Below are 21,565 nucleotides of genomic sequence, written 5' to 3' on the forward strand. Positions count from 1 at the left end.
TAATTTAAAAAATTTTAATTGAATGTCTTCTTAATAAATTTAAGTATTTTATTAGTTTTAGGTAACTATAAAAAGTATTAAAAACTTTTCTAATTATATTATATAATAGAAAGATAAAGATTAATCTTATAATGTATTTACTATAAAAAAAGAATAAGGAGGAGAAGTTATTTATTTATAAAATTAAAAAATATATATATATATATAAAAAATAGATATAACTAAAAAATGTAATAAATAATTTTCCTTTCAGTTTATTAGAATAAAATTATCACATTCGTTTTAAAATATAGTGTACAGAAGTAGAACCTAAAATGTAAAAAAAATATACAAAAAAATTAAAAAAATAATAAATAATAGATATGCATGGATAGATCCTTAAAATTTAAATGCAAGAGCACCAATAATAAATGGTGTTATATATGTGAAAATATTAAAATTGGAAAAAGATAGATAATCATTACTTTTTAATAAATAAAAACTCAATCTATTAGAAAATAACAACATAAATTAAAAATAACAACATAATATTACTTCTTAAGAATAATCCTAAAACATTTAAGATTAAGGAATAAAAAATGACCATAATTAAGTTTCGAACCATGGAATGAGTCATTCATTATCTTAACCAGATTTTATTCATAAGAATTTAAATGAAAATTTATTAGGTGATGATTTTATAGAATCAAATAATAATTATTAATAATAATAAAATGAATAACAAGAACAATAAGAAGACGCAGATTTGTTTGATTTTCCTGATCAAAAGCATGCCAATACTCCTTAAAAAGTTATTAACATTCCTTAAAAAAATGCAAATAATATTGGTGATTTATTGCATTCTCCTGAAAAAGCTTCAAGTGAGTTTGATAAAAGACTTTAATAAATTGGTATTCCTTATTTGAGTAACGGGGATATAGATGGCCCTAAACTTAAATAAATAAAAGAAAAAATATAATAAGATTTAATTAATGAAAAAGTATTTTTTATTTTTTTACAGATAATAACAATTTATTATTTAAAGTAATAAGAAATTGAATTAGGTAGAAAAAAAGAAGAAAGCTATAAAGAATTTAGATAAAATGCAAGAAAGCAATATGAATTAAAAATAAAAGTAAATATAAATATATTTTTATCAAAAAAATAAAAATAAATAAGGAATGGGCAGAATATAATGGAGTAAGAAGGGATATTAGGACTTTAATTTCTACTTTATAAAATATTCTTTGGGAAGGAGCTAATTGGTAACCGGTTTCCTTTTACGATTTATAAACTGATGCTTAATTAAAGGTTTTTAACTGGGCTTTTTTAATTTATTTTTTTATAAAAAAATAGAAAAATTTAAATGTCGTAAGAGCAAGGTTTCATCCGGATAAAAATAGAGATGACTAAGATAAAAGATTCATTTCTGAATAGATAACTGATGAAATAAATTAAGCTTGGAAAGATTATTAGGTAAAATTTAATTATTTTTTAAATTTCATTTTTATTAACTAAAAAAATAAAATAATAAAATATAGAGTTAAATAAATAAATGAAATATCGGAATAACAAATATTATTTTATTTACAAATATAAGAAAATTTATTTTAAAAAAATAAAATAATATAAAAAAAAAGAATCTTAAAAAATATTTAAAATAAAATAACAAAAAAAATATGAATAAACCCAAACAAAATTTGTCATAAGAAAATTACGATTACATGATAAAAATGTTATTAGTAGGTGATAGTTCAGTTGGTAAGACAAACATCCTTCTTCGATTTGCAGGCGATTAATATTAGCCAAATTACAAGGCAACAATAGGGGTAGATTTTAAAATAAAAACAATAAAAGTAAATTAAACAACTATTAAATTATAAATATGGGATACAGCAGGATAAGAAAAATTCAAAACTATTACATAAACATATTATAATGGAGCGTCCGCAGTAGTTATAGTTTATAGTATAACAGATAGAATTTCATTTACAAACGTAAGAAGTTGGCTTTAATAAATTAACGATCATGTAAACGATAGCAATGTTGTTAAGGTTTTGGTTGGAAACAAATGCGATGAAAGCGAAACTTAAAGGAAAGTCGAAAAAAGTGAAGGATAGGCTTTGGCAGATACTTTCGGTATACCCTTTTTAGAGACTTCTGCTTAAGATAATATTAATATTTAAGAATTATTTATGTAAGTCGGAAGATAAATTAAAGATAAATTTTTAGATGAAAATTAATAAAATAATAATAATAATAGTAACATCTAAAGTAAATTATAATAATAAACTGTGAAACTTGAAACTAATAATAAATCTTTAACTTTTAAATTATATAATGAGAATGAGGATAATGAAATTGAAAACTAATAAAATCCGTTTTAATAAAAAAAAAGTTGCTCTTGTTGAAAAAACATATATTTTATTTGATTTTATTTTCATTATTCTTATAAAAATATTTATATAATTTTATAATTTTCTTTTTTAAATAATTATATTTTACAATTAATTATTTTATTTACAATTTAGTAAAAATATTTAAGTTTGTATACTTTTTTACTTTTAATTAATTTTTTTCTTTAAGAATAAAAATCGAAGTGAAAAAATAATTTCATATAAATATAAAAAATAATATTTTGGATAAAATATTTTTTTTACAATTATCAATTAGAATTTTGTTAAAGACTTAAAATCGAATTTCCATGAATTTAAAAATTATAATATATAAAAAATTAAAATATAATTTAGATTGAATATTTTATATAAAATAAAAATAATATTAATATTTATTAAATAAATGAATAATTATTTAGATAAATAAATAATAAAATATCTATAAAATAATTAAAATATTCATTATAATTAAAATTATATATAATTATAAATTACTTAATTAAATAATTTGTTTATAATCATAAAATATAAATAAACTAAAATAATAATGTTATTATATAAATTATATAAAAAAAATTAATTTAAAAATTTAATGGTAACCGTAAAAATAATAGTATATAATCTATTATAATAATATAACAAATATTTCCTAATACTAAGTACTCAATATGTGTTAAAAACAATTTATAATATTTAAATTTACATTAAGAAGGATTATTGAAAACCTTGAGGTTTTATAAAGAAATTCATACCATTTTGGGATATTATAGATAGTTTTTTTATTCAAATTTATTAATAAAACTTTTAAATTTTGTTTTGTTTTTAAATAAAGCAATTATTTTATATTTAATAAAAATATATAATTTTTATTTAATAGCCAAACTAATATTTTTATAAGCCTTAATTTTATTTTTATTATTTTATTTTAACTTTTAGGAGCTGCTTCAATCAATTATTTACTTACTTTACTTTTTCAAAGATTTTGAAGAAAATATTTGTAAGTAAAACATATATTATGTATTTTGATATTATTTAATTATTATATTATTAATAAAATAAATTAGATTTAAGTATATAATGCAACAAATTTTATTGAAGAATTACGATAATAGGAGATTTGACTAAAAACTAAATAAAAATAGATTTGAATAAATTTAAAATATAAAAGAATCTATTATATAATTAGTTATGCATTATTAATTAAAACTAGTTAAATTTTAGAGGAATTTAGTATTTTCCATCCAAAATAATTCCTCAAAAATCAATTTTATTAGAATTCTTAAAAAAATATATATCAAAGGTCGTCGTTATTGAAATTTAAATTATTTAATCTAAAGAAATTAAATAATAGTATTTATCCAATAGCAAATATAAAAATAACATAATACTATAAATTGTGTGGAATAAATATGGCTTTTTTCAAAAATAATAAATTTTTTGTCACAAAATAATATTTATAGTTTCATACGACTATATTTGATCTTTATAAACACCCTTTAATTTTTAAGATAAAAAATGAATTTAAAAATAATAAGTGTATAAAATTTAAATTAAAAATATTAAATAATAGCTGAAAGTACAGAAATATTTAATATGAAAAATATTTCAATTTCTATAAATATTGTTTAATATAAAAAGTAAAAATAATAATATATAAATTATATATAATATATTTTAAATATATTATATTATATTTATTATAAATATATTTTTATTTTTTAAATGTTTATTAATATTTTTTTAATAAATTAATGAATTTTTTTATATTTAAAATTTAAATATATTTATATATTAGATAGTAGTCATATTTTTTTATATATATTCATATAATCCAACTTTGTTCTACAATTTCTTTTACTCTTTTTATATATTCTTTTTTGTCTTCTTAAAAAAGCTTCGCAGCTTCACTATTTGCAGGGGAATTAGGATTTGGATCAGTTAATAGAGATCTTATAGATGTTAAAATAGCCCAAACATCATAGATAGTACTCCATTAATTTTATAAAATATCTAAACAAATTTATCCATCATTGTATATATTAGGATGAAATATATTTGTTTTAAATTTTACTATAGGAGGTTTGTTTGGATAATCCTCTGTGAATTCTAATGAAAGCCTAAATATAGCCCCATCCCAAATTGTGTCTTATGGACCATATAATAATGCATCCCATATTAAGATATTATCTTCCATTGGCATTGCTGTGAATTCTTGTGGCGGATCATCTTGGAGTTTTTTAAAATCTTTTAAAAGCCGTCTTTTAGACATAGTAGTCATTTTTTTCTTTTTTAGTAATTTTTTTTTTTTCTTTGTTAATAATTATTTTTATTATTATAATTTCCTCTTTTAAATGCTTATTTTTGTACAAGATTTATATATTAATAAAATGCCGCTTTAGCTCAGTGGTTAGAGCATTCGCCTAGTAAGCGAAAGGCCGACGGATCAATCCCGTCAAGTGGCTTTTTTTTTATTAATATTTTTAATTTATTATTTTTAGACTTTTAGTTTTTTTTATAATTTTTTTGTTTTTTATAAAATTGTTTTTATTATTATAATTTTATCTTTTTAATGCTTATTTTTGAACCAGATTTATAGATTAATATAAAACGCCGCTTTAGCTCAGTGGTTAGAGCATTCGCCTAGTAAGCGAAAGGCCGACGGATCAATCCCGTCAAGTGGCTTTTTTTTTTATTAATATTTTTAGTTTTTTTTTTCTTTTTAAAAACATAAATAATATTATATTTTTTATTTAAAACATATTATATTTAGTTTATATTTAAATTTTTATTATTTTTTAAAGTTAATAAATGGGAAAAAAATAATTTGATTAATATTTAAGTAATAATATGTAAAAAAAACTATTCATAAACTTTTCTTTTTTAATTATTATTTTCTAAAAAGGCGAAACACCTTTAAGTACAGTTCATTTAGATTTATTAAATAGAGTTCAAAGAATACCAAATGATAATACTTTAAAACCAGCTTTCAAATGCATAAATATAAATTTTAATGTATAAAAAATGTAATGGGAAAATAAATGTAAAATAATAATAATAGTAAATAGAATAAATATTTTATTTAAAAAAGTACTTGAATAATAAGGAGATGCTACTAATAATACAATGAAAGCAGAACAAACTGAAGAATAAATAAAATTAAATTAAAATTTGAACAGTTAAAATTAAGAATCGGCTAAAATAGAAAAATTAAAATTAGAATGTTATAGATTAAATAATTAATAAAATTAGTCTGCAAGAGAATTTAGAGAACTTGAAAAGCATTATTCAGATATAAAAAAAAAATACATGATTGTCGAAATTAAAAATTAATTACTTCTATCAATGGTATTTATATATTTTTAGTTATAAAATTAATTAAAAATATAGATATAAGAAAAAGAATAAGAATTTTAAAAATATGTGGATAAATATTATAACAATTAATAATGTTTATAATTATTGCAATAATAAATATAATAATGATTAATATATATTTATAAAATAATATATTTTGGATAAAATATTTTTTTAAAATTTAAATATATATATTTTAATTAATTAAATATTTTATTTAGTTTTTTTATTATTATTAATATATTAAAACAAATATATATTATTTACAATATTTTTAATTTATATTATTAAAACAAAATTCATTATATTTTTAATTTTTAATATAAATTAATTATATATATATATATAATTTTATATCCTTTAATTCATAAATGTTCGAATTAGTTTTCATTTATTAAAAATAAATTATATTATTTAAAAAATAAAAAAATAGTTAAATAAATAAATAAATATATTAATTATTTTATTTATATTCATTTTATTATGTAAAAAATTATAAAAAGAAAACAAATTAATATTAAATTATAAATTCTAATTTAAATAAATATAAAATTAAAATTAATTACAATGAATAATTATAAAGCATCAGTATAAGTTATTAATATATAATAGAATATCGAAACTTGTATGGTTTCAACTATTATAGACGCGAATTCTAAATAATTACCATAAAATTGTGTAAGCTTTTTCTTTCTCAATTATTTATTTTAATTATTCTAAAAAAATAATTTATAAAAAAGACCTAAAATTATAACCAAATTCAGTTTTCTTCTAAAAAAAGTTAATAAGCATTAGAATAAAAAAACTACAATATTTTATATTCTGAATAAAAAAAATAACATACAAACATGTATGTCGAATAAAATTTACCCTTAAATATGGTTTTAAATAATAATATGAGGCCCGATAAACCTTCTCCAAGTATAAAGAGCATTATAATGAAAAATATTTAAATAGAAGATTCATAAAAAAGAAAAAAAACTGTTTTTACAACACGTTAAAAATAACAAAGTAAACAATTTATACGAGAATTTGTAGAAAATAGGAATCCAGATTCTTGCTCAGATCTCTCTCCTGTAAAAAAAATAGCAAATTCGGGAAAAGGTGAAGGTACAATAGTAAATAATTTGAAGATAAAAAAGGAAAAAGTGAAAAAATAAACGAAAAATACTTATTATATAAACTCTTTAGTAAGATCAATAATAAATCCGGAAAGAAGAAATGACTATAGTGCAACCTTTAGGGACCATTTTTTACAGATGTTTAACTCCTTGAAATTATTAACAAAAAATGAATAAGCTCTAGATGAGGAGATTTAGAAAAGAGAAGTCATTTTGTAACCTGCTTCAGAAAAAAAAACTCTTGTACTTGATATGGATGAAACTTTAATGCATTGTATTGATAATTTAGATGTTCATTGTGACAAAATAATTGAAATAAAGCTAAATGAAGGTAAATAAATTATCAAAGCTGGGGTTAATTTTAGACCTTATGCTACTTATTTTTTATAGACGATGAGTGAATTTTATGAAATAGTAATTTTTACAGCTAGCAAAAAAGAATATGCAGATACTATTCTTGATTTTTTTGATCCTTAGAATAAATATATTACACATAGATTGTATAGAGAAAGTTGTATTTTTTAAAATAAAAAATATATTAAGGATCTGAGGATTTTCAAGAATAGAAATATTAAAAATATACTTATTGTTGATAATTGTGAAAATTCATTCTGGCATAATCTTTCTAATGGGATTCCTATTATTTCGTTTACTAATAATAAAGAGGATATTGAATTGTTGGAGTTGGCTAATTATTTATAATAAATTAAAGATTGTGAAGATATTGTTTTGGAAGTTAAAAATTACTTTAAATTGTCTAAATATAGATATTTTAATAGTCCTGCAGAATTAATTAAAGAATTATATTGAAGAATAAAAAAAAATTCTTAATAAATTATTCTTTTTTTAAAAATAATTTTAATAAAATTTGTAACAAATTATATATAAAATATTAATTTTTAATTCAATTATTTTGTTAATAATTAATTTCTATTTTATAAAATAAAAAATGAATATTAATATCAATTATGCAAAGAATAAATTACAATAATTATAAGAAGTAAATTATTTTATGTTTTATAACCTTTAAATATTATAGAATTTTTTCTCTAAAAAAAACAAAATAAAGTTGAATCATAATATTATTAAAATATAAAAATCTATATCATTGAATGATTATGAAAAATACAAAAGGCTTCTTTTTTCAAGCAGATGTGAGCCACCTAATTTAAAAAATTAAGAAATTTTTTAAATAAATAATCAGAAAATAAATCCTGGTGAAATTATAATTAAAAATGCAATGCAAAATTTAAAAAATAATTCAAACAAATCAATTTTTCCATAAAATTAGACTTTCTAGAAAAAATAATTTAATTCATTTACAGACAGATATATTTATAAAAGAAATTATTTGTCGCCTCCTAAAAAAATCGAAAAAACTTTTTAAAAAAATAATGATTAGTAAATTATTTAAAGTGAATTAATTTAAAGTGAATAAGAATTGAATAATTTAAAAAATAAATCAAATATTTTAATGTCAGAAAAAGATTAATTAAAGCAAGAAATATTACATTTAGAATTTAAAGCAAATCTCTTAAATGCACAAAATTAAAGATTAGAAAAAAATTAAAAAAATTAAATGCAATAATAAGATTAAAAATTATCCATAAATTTATGTGAAAACAATATAAATAATTTGTAAGAAAATTTTTAAGACAAATTAAATGAGTTAGAACAACTGAATATATAATAATAAATAATTCAAAAAAGTTTATAGTAAGAAAATAAAATCAATATAAAAATAAAGTAAAATAAACCTTAAGAATTTAATTATTATGAAAGTGAAAGTAGTAATAGTAGTTTTGAATAACTAAATTAAAAAATTTAATAAAAATATTATGATTTATAATATAAAAAAGGTTTTGAAAATTAAAATTATATATAAAAATATTAATAAAGTAAAACAGATTAACTTATAGTTTAGTTTATGGAAGAAATTAATAAATAAAATATATAAAAAGGGTAAGACTATTAAAATAATGATTAGAAGCGTTAATTTGATTAATTTAATAATAATAAATATAGTATGAGCTTTTAGGATGTTGATGATTTATCTCAAGAAGTAGATAAGCTCATTTAATTTAGAAATAATAGTAAATAATAAGTAAAATAGAAATTAGAATCCATTAATAAGAAAAAAAAAGACAATCATTATTATAATAAAATCCAAGATATTATTGATAATTAAATAAAAAGGAAAAAGCCTTCTTTATTTGAAATAGATGAAGAAGAATAGAATTCTGATAATTCTTTTAATTATCAAAATAGATTTTAATAATATTAATTTAAATGATTTTTTTAAAATAGAATATTTAATATCATTAATTTTTTTATATTAGAGAATAATTTTTCGAATTTTATTTAAATAATTTTTTTTTTTTATTTTCAATTAATCCCAAATATTTAATTTTAACGAAAAATAAAATAATTATCTCATTTATTTATTAAACCAAAATTTTCTAAATTTATTAACTTTTAATATTTTTTTATATATTGAGAAAAATAAAATAAATAATTTTCTTTTTACATTTAGAGTTTTTTATTCAGATTTCAACTAACTTTATGCAATTTTAACAATATTTTCATATTCAATTTATGCATTTTACTTAGTTGCTGGATTTTCTCTATCATAATCCTTTTGTATAAAAATAAGAAATATATAAAAAATTATTTACTTTTTCTAATAAATGTTGAATATCAGAATATTTATAATTTACAGGTTCATATTTTTTCTTTAAGAATATTTTTTTATTTATATATTAATTGGGTAAAAAATTATTTAAACAGCCAATAAAGAGAGTCAAATATTAAACATAAGAATCAAAATTATTAAAATTAAATTATTGAGTCTCCAAAATATAAGAACATAAAATCATATTTCCTGCCTTTTATGTTTTATGAAAATTAATTAAAAATATCTAAACATTTTTTTTTACACAAAAAAACATAATAGAATTTTCAAGCATTTTCATTATAAAAATAGATAATTCTTTACCAAATTAATTTTTAGCACTTTTTCTTCGTATAAAATTGTACTTGTAAAAAAATAAATTTTCGTGTATAAATATTTTTAAACTAAAAAAAATATTATACTTTATCTATCCAATAACTAACAATAACATAAATAGTTGTATAAATGATTCCTGTAGGGAATATCGGTGCATAAAAAGCCATAAAATAAACGATTTAAATTAAGTTAGAATATCTTTCAATATAATTAAATTAAGTGTTCTCAAATAATCTTTTTTTAAAAAAAAATTCAATAATTGTTTATAAAATAACATTTTACTCATTTAATTCTTACTAAGTTAAAAAACATTGACCTTTTTCTGATTAATATTTTTAGATTTAATATCTTTTAATATATTTAATAAGCTCTTAGAAATCAATTATTTAAAATAGAAGAAAAAAAATTATTTTATATATAAAAATATAATTTAAATTATAAATAATTCTAGGCTTTTAAAAAAAGCCTTTATTATCATCATTTTTAATCATAAAAGTCTAATTTATTAATAAAACTAATCCAAAAATACCAAATTATCCAAAACTATTTTTCAAAAGTAAGCTTTTATTAAAATCTATTTCACATTTTTATTTTTCCCATCTAAAAAATAAAAATAAATTAGTAAATGTGTATAAATTTAAATATTACTTAGTAAGATAGAAAGAAATAATATATATAATTTTCCCAATAAAAATAATAGACAAAGCTATTAAAGCAAATAATATTTGTAAAGAAGTCTCCGTATTAAAAAGAAAATAGCTTTATTTAATCCAAACTTAATTTTAATAAACATAAATTTACCAAAAAACAAAAAAAAATCCAAAAACAAATGCCTAAACTAAACAAAATCCAATAAAAAATTTTAAAACTTAATTTTCTTTATACAAATTCCACCAAAAAACTTCACTTGGCAATGGTGCCTCGCAAATTCTGATTTTTTTTTCTTTGTAAACTAATTTTTTATTCATAAACAAACCCCTAAAGTTTTCTAAAACTTCCCATCTACTAATAGAATCTGATAAAGTGATAAAAGCCCATCCTGTAAAATATTTTTTCATGAATTCTTTACTTTTTTTCCCATTAAATTAATCTAAAAGTGGCTTGATTTTTTCTTCTAAATTATTTAAAAGATCATTTATATATATACTATTTAAATCAGGTTAAAAAAAGTCAGTTCTATATTTATTAATAATGGCATTCTATTTCTTTTAATAAATTATTTTTTTCCTTTCTTCTTCCCAAGTTTTCAATTCTTGTAAATTATAAGTGAATTCAACCTTTTTAATTTCTACTTTTGCTTTTTTGTTTTCCAATAAAGCATTTTACAAAAAAACTTTCAAATCCTCTTCAAAATCCTTATTTATTGCATCATATTCTTTAGGAATATCTTTTATTAAAATAGTAAATTATTAACTTTCATATAAACGACATTATAAATTTAACTTTCGCCATAAAAAATGAAAAAATAAAACTAAAAAACATACTAATGACAAATTCAGTTTTTTTTAAGTTGATAATACATATTAATCATTTAGTATATTTCCGATAGATTATTATATTATCCAATCTTCTATACATATATTAAGATCTTAGCAAGCCTTTCCATAATAAATGTTTGAAAATAAGTTATAAGCACCAGTTATCAAAAAGAATGCTATACATATGAAAATTATATTTTTGACATCTTAAAAATATAAGGAATAGCCAAATCCTAAATAATTAAATTCTTATAGAGAACAAAATAATGAAAAAGGAATTTTATTTATTATTTTATTACAACATACGCATTTTTCAGTATTATTTTACATTTATTTACCTATTTAGGATGCTTTCTTTTTTTTATTATTTTTATATTTTAATATTATTTATATACTTAATGTTAATTTGCTATGGAAATATCTGAAGGAATTTAATCTGGATCATATTTTTAGTCATTTTCAACATTTTTATATAAAATATTTTAAGAATTACCAGTAATTATTGGAACTTCGATTTTTTATTAAAATTAATAATAAAAAGTTTTTTTTAAAATGTATTTTTTATTTATTTTTTACGAATTCGGCTTATCTTTATTTGGAGAAGATTATTGCTACATCTTTAATTTTACATTTTAATTTAATTAGCTATTTATTATTTTATATGATTATTAAATTATAATTATTTTATATATAAATACATAAAATAACTTTCTTTATTCAAATTAAATTATAGCTTTAACTTTCTTGTAATAGTAAAAAATAAGGCTATTTATTAATATTTTAATAATAAAAATAAAACAATGTTAATATTTAAAAAAATAATTTAAAATATATACTTAATTTTACAAAATCCATTAATAATAAATATATATTATACAAATTTTTAAGTTAAGTAAATATTAATTTTATTTTAAACTAAATTAGTACTAATTAACTTTTTAAAATATTATATTTTAAATTTTTATATAATTTAAGTGATATTTAATAAGATTTTATAAATATTTTTTTTGTTCAAATTAAAATATTTACTTATTTTTTTTAATCATAATTATACTTTTATCTTACTATTATACTATTATATTATCATATTTATAAAAACTGTATTTATTTAAACTGCAAAATAATAATTACTAATTATATAAATTTTATTATTTTATTTTGCTTAATTAATAAATTTAAATTTTTATCATTTATATAATAACATATATTATCACTTATTTTCTCACTAAAATTGTGCTAAATCTAAAAATTTTCTTTTAATTAGCAAAGAAATTTTGTAAAATTGTAAAATAATTTCATAAAAAATATAAACAAATCAATATCCATAATTCTAGTAAATTGAAAATATAAAATATTTGAAAATAAAATGAAAATTTCTGGATTTTAATTCTTACATTCTAAAGCAGAAACAGCTAAAGTAATTGGTGTAGATTTTACCATAATGCCTGAAGAAGAGATAGTAAAAATAAATATATATACTTATAAACAATAAAATATTAATAAAAATAAAGGATGCTTGGACAAATGCTGAAATATATAAATACGAATCTTTTTAACGAGAATAAGAGAGTGGAATAAATGATCCAAGAATGGGTGTTTAATTATTTAAGGAAAAATGTAAAACCTGTTCGCAAAATAATGAATGTCCAGGCCATTTTGGTCGTATAAAATTAGAAAGAAAAATATATCATATAAACTTTATTACTACAATTAAATAAATATTACTTTGCATATGTCATAAATGTGGAACTTTGAGAAAACCATCAATAAAGGTTAAACTTTTTTAATATTTTTTTGCTTTTTATAATTAAAAAATTAATGTAAAAAAAAGGAAGATGAGAATGGAAACCCTAGAAATGATGGTGAAGTATCAAAGAAAGTTAAATATTAACAAATTCTTCAAATTCCTAATTCAAAAAAAAGACTTAGCGAACTTTATAAAATGTTAGGAAAAGTTAATTAATGTTCATCTATTGGATGCTTAGAGAAATTATATACTAAAATTACTATTGAAAAGTATCTAGAATTATGGTTATGGAAAGTTAAACTAAAAAATAAATATATTTTTTTAAACATAAATAAAAATTATTAGAAATCTGATTAATCTAAATCAAGTATAGAATCTTAAAAGACATAATGGTCTGCAGAAGAGACATACAATATACTTAAAAAAATACCTAAATAAACAGCTATAGATCTTTTACATAATAAAGGTATATATATTTATTAAATATAAAATAATTATTATTTATTAAAAAAAAAAGAAAACAAAAAATTTAAAAGCGAATATTTTTTACATCCAAAAGACTTAATATTAAGCCGAATTTTCGTCCCTCCTCCATAAGTTCGCCCTTTTATCGAATTATAAAGTACATTCGTTTGCTAAGATGAAATGACTAAATGTTATTAGAAAATAGTAAAATTAAATCAAGAAATTAAATAAGGAAATGTTAACGAAAAAGAACATGTAAAAATAATATCAAAATAAGTAAAAAATAATTAAAAAATAAAGGTTGAACTCATATAAAACATAGTCGCAAGAATGATTGATAACTAAAAACCGAAACTGCCCAGTTTAAAAATAAAAACAAAAACTATCAAATCTTTTTCTTAAAGACTTTCTGGCAAAGAAGGAAGATTTCGATAAAACCTAATGGGAAAAAGAGTAGATTTTTCAGCGAGAACAGTTATTTCTCCTGATGCAAATTTAGCTTTGGATGAGTTAGGAGTTCCTCGTAGTATAGCAGATACTCTTACAGTTCCAGAAATAGTAAACTAACAGAATATAAACATGATAAAACAACTATGGAATGACGGAAAGATAAAATATGTAATGAAGCCAAATAAAATAAAATAAATATATGAAGGATTTGATGCTATAATATCAAATTCAGCCCGAAACATAATTGAGGAACACATAAATGATGGTGTAATAATTGAAAGGACCCTCTAAGACGGCGATTTTGTCCTTTTTAATCGATAACCTACCCTTCATAAAATGTCTATGATGGGCCACAAAGTAAAGATATTACCATGGAGTACTTTCAGATTGAATTTATCTGTTTGCACGCCTTATAATGCTGATTTTGATGGAGATGAAATGAATTTGCATGTTCCTTAAAGCTATGAGACTAGGGCTGAAATAAAGCATGTTTGTCACGTCCCTAGACAGATAATTACTCCTAAGTCTAATAAGCCAGTAATGGGACTTGTATAAGATTCCCTTTTGGGAATTTCTTTGTTTACTTTAAGAGATTGTTTTGTTAAAAGGAAAAATTTGTTTAACTTAATTATGTGGATAGATAACTGGGAAGGAGAAATCCCGATGCCAGCTATTTTAAAGCCAGAAAAATTGTGGTCGGGAAAATAAGTTATTTCTATGCTTATTCCTAATAGAATTTCTATGATGAAAATAGGAGGAAAAAATAGTGATGATGAAAGATGGTTTTCTATTAAAGATGAGTATTAATTTATACATAAATTATAATTCAAATTTATTTTTATTAATAAAAATAAGTTCTATTTATATCTATAAAGGAGAATTGTTATAAGGATATATGACAAAAGCTATTGTAGGAGATTCACCCGGAGGATTAGTTCATTTAATTTGGTTAGATATAGGCACTTAAGCTACATGTGATTTCATTACACGTTCTTAGAGGATTATCAATAACTGGCTAATAATGTAAGGGCATACAATAAGCTGCTAAGATATAGTTCCTAGTGAAATTTGCCAAAAAGAAATGGAAAAAATAAAAGGTCAAGCTTTTATAGCGTTTGAAAATGCTTTAAATGATTTTTAAGATGCAAAAAAAATCGAAGATATGGGTTTACATAAAAGCGGGAAAAGAATATTTGATTCATTTGAGGTATATATAAATTCCATTTTAAATAAACTAAGAGGTATAGCTGAAAAAAAATGCAGAGAAACAACCAATTTCAGACTTAATTAATTTAATAAAATGGTTTGGGCAGGTTCGAAAGGAAAACCAACTAATTTGGCATAAGTAATGGGCTTTGTAGGTTAGTAAAATATCGAAGGGGCGAGAATTGGGAACGGGTTTATTAGAAGAACACTACCTCACTTTACTAAAGATGACAATGGAATACTTGCAAGAGGATTTATTACTTCTAATTTTTTTTAAGGTTTGAGGCCTTTTGAATTTTTCTTTCATATGATGGGAGGAAGAGAAGGGTTATCCGATACAGCAGTTAAAACCTCAAGAACAGGATATATTTAAAGGAAATTAATTAAAGCATTAGAAGATGTTATTGTCAAATATGATGGTACTGTAAGGGATAGTAATGGTACTATTATTTAAACTTCTTATGGAGAAGATGGTCTGGCAGGAGAATTTATAGAAAGTCAAAGAATCACAGAAGTGGAATTATCTAATGAAGTTTTTGAAAAAGAATTTAGGTTTTTAAAAGATTTAGATAACTAAGTATATCCGAAATAATTTTTAGAAAAGGAATACGGGAAAATATTATCATAGGAAATAATAAATGAAATGGATGAAAAAATAAGAATATCGAGAAGTAATAATAATGCTTTTTGTTTAGAAAAAGAATATAAAGATTTATTAGAAGCAAGAGATTTATTTAGGAAAGCCTTTTTTTTCTACACCTAAAATCATAGGGTTTCAGAATTTAATCTTCCTGTAAATATAGGTAGGATTATTCATTCGGCCAGAATTGATATTTTTTCAAAAAATTAAAAAAATAGTAATAATTAATTTTTAAGTCCAATTTTTGTTTATGAGGAAGTCTAAAAGCTCATTTAAAAAATATTAAATAACAAAACTTAAAAAAATATAAATGTTTAAAATTTAAACCTCATTGTAGCCCATATAATTTTGCATTTATCATCTAAGAAAATAGTCGTTAGGCATAAAATTTCGCCTGAAAAATTCGAATAAATTCTCCAAGAAGTTGAATTTAAATATAAGCAAGCTATTTCTCATCCAGGGGAAGCAATAGGAGCGATTGCAGCTCAATCTATAGGAGAACCAACAACATAAATGACCCTAAACACATTCCATTTTGCAGGAGTTTCAGATAGAAATGTTACTTTAGGAGTTCCAAGATTATAAGAAATTCTTGACGCGAGCAAAAAAATGAAGACCCCTGAATGCCGTATTTATTTTGAGGAAAATTTACAAAGTATAGAGGCTAAATAAATAATGAGATAACAAATAGAATACCAAGAAGTCCAAAAATACATCCTTTAAACCACCATATTATACTACAAATAAGACGAAGATAATATATTTGATGAAGATGAAGAAGAAGAGGAAGAAGATGATGAAAATTAAATAAATCAAAAAGAATATAAAAAATTAGAGTCTTGGAAGTTAATTTTTAAATTAGATAAGAGTAAACTTACGTCAGATTTTTATGATTAAATTTATGATAAAATTTCTTTATAAGTTTAAATAAATCATCAGCTTTTTATTGTTGGAAAAAGTCCTTTTGATGAATGCGAAATATGTATTTAGTTCAAAAAATAGCCAAATTTTAAATCATTTCTAGGAAATCCTTATATTTCCTTGCTAGAAGTGGAAAAAAGTTTAACAAATCTATATATTTCTGGTATTAAGAAAATTGACAAAGTTTATCCTACGTAAATTTTATATATTTTATATTTATTATGAATTCATTTATTTTTTATTTAAAGAGAAAAAGAAAATTAACATAATTTTGATTCTAAAAATGGAAAATAAATAAAAGATAAAGAAATTATATTCATCACTAGTGGTTCTAATTTAAAATAAATTCTTAAAATTCCTGGAATCAATCCTTTCTTAACTTACACTAATAACCTTTAAGAAATTTCAGAATCTTTAGGTATAGAAGCAGCCAGAAGATCAATCATAAACGAACTTAGAGAAGTCATTGAGCCTTACGATTTATATATAAACTACAGACATTTGTCTATTTTGGCAGATTGGATGACTTTAAGAGGGAGGATAACTCCAATAAATAGAATGGGTATAAATAAAATAGTAAATCTATCATGTCTAAGGAAAGCTTCTTTTGAAGAAACTGTAGATATATTGAATAACGCGGCAATTTTTTGCCAAAAAGATAAACTCGCAGGAATTACAGAAAATATTATTTTTGGATAATATTGCGATCTAGGAACTGGGTGTTTTGATTTGTTAATAGATTAACAAAAAGTAGTCGATTTTAAAACCAAAAGAGATATTAATTATTTCCCCTTTTATGAAGATGAGAATCATTCTCCTAATGCTAAAACGCCAATTTAGTATTTAAACACGCCAGTTTATCCTTTTACACCTGGAAATGCTGTTCTTACTCCAGGTTATGCTTTTAGTGTACATTAAAATATGGGTTCTTTTACACCTTCGTCCCCTCATTAAAACATTGGATATTCACCATTTATAAGTAAATTTATTTTTTCTTTTTTTATAAAAATAAATAAATTAGATTCAAATACTCCTATGTATCCAAATGCAATAAAATCTAACAATTAACCCCTTTATGCAAATTCTAGTTTTTATAGTACTGAAGAAAAAAATTTATCTCCTATTATTTCTCCAAGTAATATTATAAATGATTTTTTTTATTATTTTTAAATTAATATTAAAGATTATAGTAAATCTATTATAAGCCCAAACAATTCTTTTGCTTTAAATTCTTCCAGAAGTATTGGATATAGTCCTTATGAACTTTAAGATGGTTATAAAAGAACTCCTTCAATATTCAATTCACCAACATATTAATCCTAACAAGATATAAGGTATTCTACTTCATATATTTTTAAATATTTTATTTTTATAAAAAAGTAAATAATAAATATATCTATCCCCAATGTAATAGTTTAGATATAAAATAGAAAGTTAATAAAAAAATATCGAAAATGGTAATTCATCTTATATTTCTTAATAAAATAGTTATCTATAAAAAATATCTCCATAATATGATATTAACTTCTAACTTAAAACAAATACTTACATAAAGTAAGAAATAACCTAAATCTAAGAAGAAGATGATGATAGTGAATTTGAAAGCGATAGTGACGAAAATTGAATTAATAAAAATATATATAATAAAAAATATATTTATATATAATTAAAAATGTATTTATATATTAAATTAAAATACATTAATAAATTATAAAAAAATATATATTTATATTTTTAAAAAAATATATTTATATATTATAAAAATATTTATATTTTACTTAAATAAAAAAATTCATTCGATATTAATTTAATTTAAGGATTTTAATTCTTAATTTTCAACGTCCTTAACGTCCTTAACGTCCTTAACGTCCTTAACGTCCTTAACGTCCTTAACGTCCTTAACGTCCTTAACGTCCTTAACGTCCTTAACGTCCTTAACGTCCTTAACGTCCTTAACGTCCTTAACGTCCTTAACATCCTTAATATCCTTAACATCCTTAATATCCTTAATATCCTTAATATCCTTATCGTCCTTAATATCCTTATCGTCCTTAACGTCCTTTTTTATTTCACTTTTAATTAAATAAAAAATTATATTATTTATTTTACTTTATCAACTTTTGCAATTTAATTTGATTTTTCATAAGTTTCCTCAATTATTTTTTAAAATGCTTAAGTTGCATAAGTTTAAGTTGCTGGATTTTCTCTATCATAATCCTATTTATGTGATATGATTTTTTAATATTTTTTTAACAAAAGCTTATATTATATTTTACAATAAAAAGTTTTTTTTATATTTATTGAAAAGATTCAAAATTAGGAGAAACAGGCTTTACTTTAAATATTTTCTTATTAATAAAATTCATAGGTAAAATAGCATTTAAAAATGCAATTCCCATGGCTAAATAAGAAACATAAGAATCAAAATTACTAATTTATATATTAGGTTTTTCAAAAACATAATCAGAAAAAAGTATATTTCCCCCCTTAAAAAAAATATTAAATAAAATAAATATTTAATAGAAATGAATTTAATTAAAACAAATATATATTAAAATTTAATTAAAATATGTTTAATTACACAATAAATAACTAATACATATTCTAACATTTCTGTCATTTCTGTAGGTAGTTCGGTGCCCATATTATATTTGATAATTCTTCTTCTTAAAATATTATACTTTAATTTATAAAATTTAATTATCAAAAATAAAATAAACGAAAATAAATACTTTATCAATTAAATAAGCCAAAAATAAAGTAGCTAATGTCCATAATATACACATAGGTAAAATAGATGAATAAAACGCCATCATATACATACTTTTAAGAATAGTAGTATATCTATTAATATACATGAATTCTGGTTTACAAAATGCACTTTTTTTTTTTATAAAAAAAAAAGATAAAATAATTACTTATTTAATTATTCTTATGTTAAAAAACATAAGGAGGTTTTTTAATATTTTCTAATAATCATCCATTTTCTAACAATTTAAATAATACCTTTAATATTAATAACTTCTAAAATAAATGGAATGACGGCATTCATAATAAAAACAAATTAAATATTATACACAAGTCCACCCTAACCAAAAACTTTCACAAATTTATCATCATCAGGATTAACCATAAACAACTAATTAAAAAAAAGTAAAAAAATATTCAAGCAAATTTATGCAAAAGCAATTTTTTTTATGGCACTAGAATTATAATATCCTTTAGTTTTTTAACCCTCCCATTGAGTCAAATAAATACCTTAAATTTAAAAAAAAATCGAAATAAAAGTAATTACAATAGATATAGTAAATGAATACAACCACATTATAATCTCGAAATCTATAATATACTAATTTTTTTTTTTTTTTATTTCTTATTAAGATTCCAACAAATATTTTAAGAAGAAAAAAAATGCAGCATTTTGTGCACAAATAAGTAAATACCCACATAATTCTTTCCAAATTTACCCTTTCTTATGTAAATTCATCCAATATACATCCGTTGGAGCTGGTGGATTTTCTATTTCGATTTTATCTCCTTTAAAATTAAGTTTCGGTTTAATCTCGAAAAACCCACCTAATTTCGCATAAGCTCTTATTATATCATATTTATTTTTAGAATCGTTCAATGTAATAAAAATCCACCCAGTAAAATACTAAGAAAGAAACTCGGAAGAATTTGCATCTTAAAATTTATTCAAAATAAAATCTACTTTTGCCTAAATATTGGCTATTTATTCATTTAATTGAATGATATTGACATTTTCTTGGTAAAATCCTGTTGTATATCTTTAAATAATCGCTTTTTATTATTTTTTAATGAAAAAATCTTTTTATTTTTATTATTCTAATGCCTCACTAAGATTAAATGTAAAATTTGTTTTAATTATTTCAACCTTTTAACCACTTAATAAATTGGTACTGAGAAATTCTATAAATTCTTCTTTGTTGAAATTCTGAGTTATTTTGATATTTTTTAATAGAATAGTATAATCAGAAGCAGAAAAATCCAGTTAATCACAAACATTTTCAGAAACTCGAATTTTTCGTCTAAAAAATTAAAAAATTATAACCAAAGCTACTACGGTACCCAAATTTAAATAATTTTGAATTTTTATTTAATAATTTAAACCTTTTTTATTTCCAACAGAAAATATAGTAATCCAATCTTCATTACAAAATACACCTTAAGTACTTTTACAAAATGATCCATTTACATAGTTTGTGTATATATTATACCCTCCAGATATTAGAATTATTATTAAACAGGTTATAATGCAAAATATTAAAAAACTAAAATATAAAGGATATCCAGGACCTAAATAAGCAAGATTATTCATACTTGAAAATAATGGGAGTTAAATCTTGTTAATGCTTTAATTACAACAAATGCATGTTTCTCTTTTTGCAGTTTCGTCATTTTTTCCTACAATTGACGAAAGCTTTTATATATATATATATATATATATATATATAATATATATATATTTTTATATAAATATTTATTTATTTAAATAATTTTTATTTATTTTTTACTTCATGCTTTTTTGCTATTTCAAAATTTGGAGGTATTGCTCCAGGATTATATTTTTGTCTAGCCTCTATTATATTCTATTTGATTTTTGGTATTTGAGGTAATGGAACTTTTTATTTTTATTTTTTTAGGTATTAATATTTAAACAATATTTTATTTTTTACTTATTTAATTAATTTGTATTTATAAATTATTTGTAATTGACTTCTTTCTATCATTCGACATTATATTTTATGTCAATTCTTTTTAATTTTAATATTATTATTTT

General features: G+C 20.1%; 4 protein-coding genes and 2 non-coding genes across 6 annotated transcripts, besides 23 other annotated features; 4 read left to right on the top strand and 2 right to left on the bottom strand. All coding sequences in view use genetic code 6, as the record gives it.

The window, feature by feature from the left end:
• The first annotated feature begins 176 nt into the window (after positions 1-176).
• Positions 177-220: a microsatellite.
• A 268-nt stretch (positions 221-488) lies between these two features.
• Positions 489-533: a microsatellite.
• A 1,179-nt stretch (positions 534-1,712) lies between these two features.
• IMG5_159850 (hypothetical protein) lies at positions 1,713-2,253 on the top strand (the record flags this gene model as incomplete). The annotated part of the gene is made up of 1 exon (XM_004030447.1): positions 1,713-2,253. A coding segment is annotated over one exon (541 nt), but the record flags the coding sequence as incomplete, so codon positions are not given.
• Positions 2,254-4,029: 1,776 nt separating this feature from the next.
• Positions 4,030-4,071: a microsatellite.
• Positions 4,033-4,085: a microsatellite.
• Positions 4,037-4,099: a microsatellite.
• A 98-nt stretch (positions 4,100-4,197) lies between these two features.
• On the bottom strand, positions 4,198-4,653 carry IMG5_159860 (ubiquitin-conjugating enzyme e2-17 kda, putative; the record flags this gene model as incomplete). Its single annotated transcript, XM_004030448.1, has 1 exon — positions 4,198-4,653. One exon carries the CDS (start codon positions 4,651-4,653, stop codon positions 4,198-4,200), a length of 456 nt encoding a protein of 151 aa, XP_004030496.1.
• Positions 4,647-4,683: a microsatellite.
• Positions 4,653-4,703: a microsatellite.
• Positions 4,661-5,079: a microsatellite.
• On the top strand, positions 4,765-4,837 carry IMG5_159870. Its single transcript has one exon. It is a non-coding gene; the product is annotated as a tRNA-Thr (tRNA).
• Positions 4,876-4,921: a microsatellite.
• Positions 4,884-4,935: a microsatellite.
• On the top strand, positions 4,985-5,057 carry IMG5_159880. Its single transcript has one exon. It is a non-coding gene; the product is annotated as a tRNA-Thr (tRNA).
• Positions 5,080-5,859: 780 nt separating the features above from the next.
• Positions 5,860-5,898: a microsatellite.
• A 245-nt stretch (positions 5,899-6,143) lies between these two features.
• Positions 6,144-6,181: a microsatellite.
• A 2,073-nt stretch (positions 6,182-8,254) lies between these two features.
• Positions 8,255-8,286: a microsatellite.
• A 3,408-nt stretch (positions 8,287-11,694) lies between these two features.
• Positions 11,695-11,728: a microsatellite.
• A 973-nt stretch (positions 11,729-12,701) lies between these two features.
• On the top strand, positions 12,702-18,388 carry IMG5_159890 (RNA polymerase domain 2 family protein; the record flags this gene model as incomplete). The annotated part of the gene is made up of 13 exons (XM_004030449.1): positions 12,702-12,794; positions 12,847-13,107; positions 13,167-13,376; positions 13,428-13,548; positions 13,600-13,802; positions 13,848-14,797; positions 14,853-15,780; positions 16,210-16,711; positions 16,868-16,958; positions 17,013-17,743; positions 17,786-17,899; positions 17,948-18,098; positions 18,253-18,388. 13 exons carry the CDS (start codon positions 12,702-12,704, stop codon positions 18,386-18,388), a joined length of 4,491 nt encoding a protein of 1,496 aa, XP_004030497.1.
• A 2-nt stretch (positions 18,389-18,390) lies between these two features.
• Positions 18,391-18,420: a microsatellite.
• Positions 18,400-18,528: a microsatellite.
• Positions 18,407-18,554: a microsatellite.
• Positions 18,555-18,556: 2 nt separating this feature from the next.
• Positions 18,557-21,565, bottom strand: IMG5_159900 (hypothetical protein; the record flags this gene model as incomplete). Its single annotated transcript, XM_004030450.1, has 8 exons — positions 21,462-21,565; positions 21,300-21,406; positions 19,683-21,205; positions 19,497-19,644; positions 19,346-19,444; positions 19,041-19,250; positions 18,874-18,981; positions 18,557-18,823 (listed from the first exon to the last, which is right to left on the bottom strand). The coding sequence occupies exons 1-8, from the start codon at positions 21,520-21,522 to the stop codon at positions 18,557-18,559; spliced, it is 2,523 nt and encodes an 840-aa protein (XP_004030498.1). The 5' UTR covers positions 21,523-21,565.
• Positions 18,602-18,826: a microsatellite.
• Positions 19,253-19,312: a microsatellite.
• Positions 21,207-21,296: a microsatellite.
• Positions 21,210-21,265: a microsatellite.
• Positions 21,214-21,296: a microsatellite.
• Positions 21,241-21,288: a microsatellite.

Source organism: Ichthyophthirius multifiliis, assembly GCF_000220395.1.
Source record: "Ichthyophthirius multifiliis unplaced genomic scaffold scaff_1120509251208, whole genome shotgun sequence".
In the NCBI taxonomy this organism is placed as follows: Eukaryota; Ciliophora; class Oligohymenophorea; order Hymenostomatida; genus Ichthyophthirius; species Ichthyophthirius multifiliis.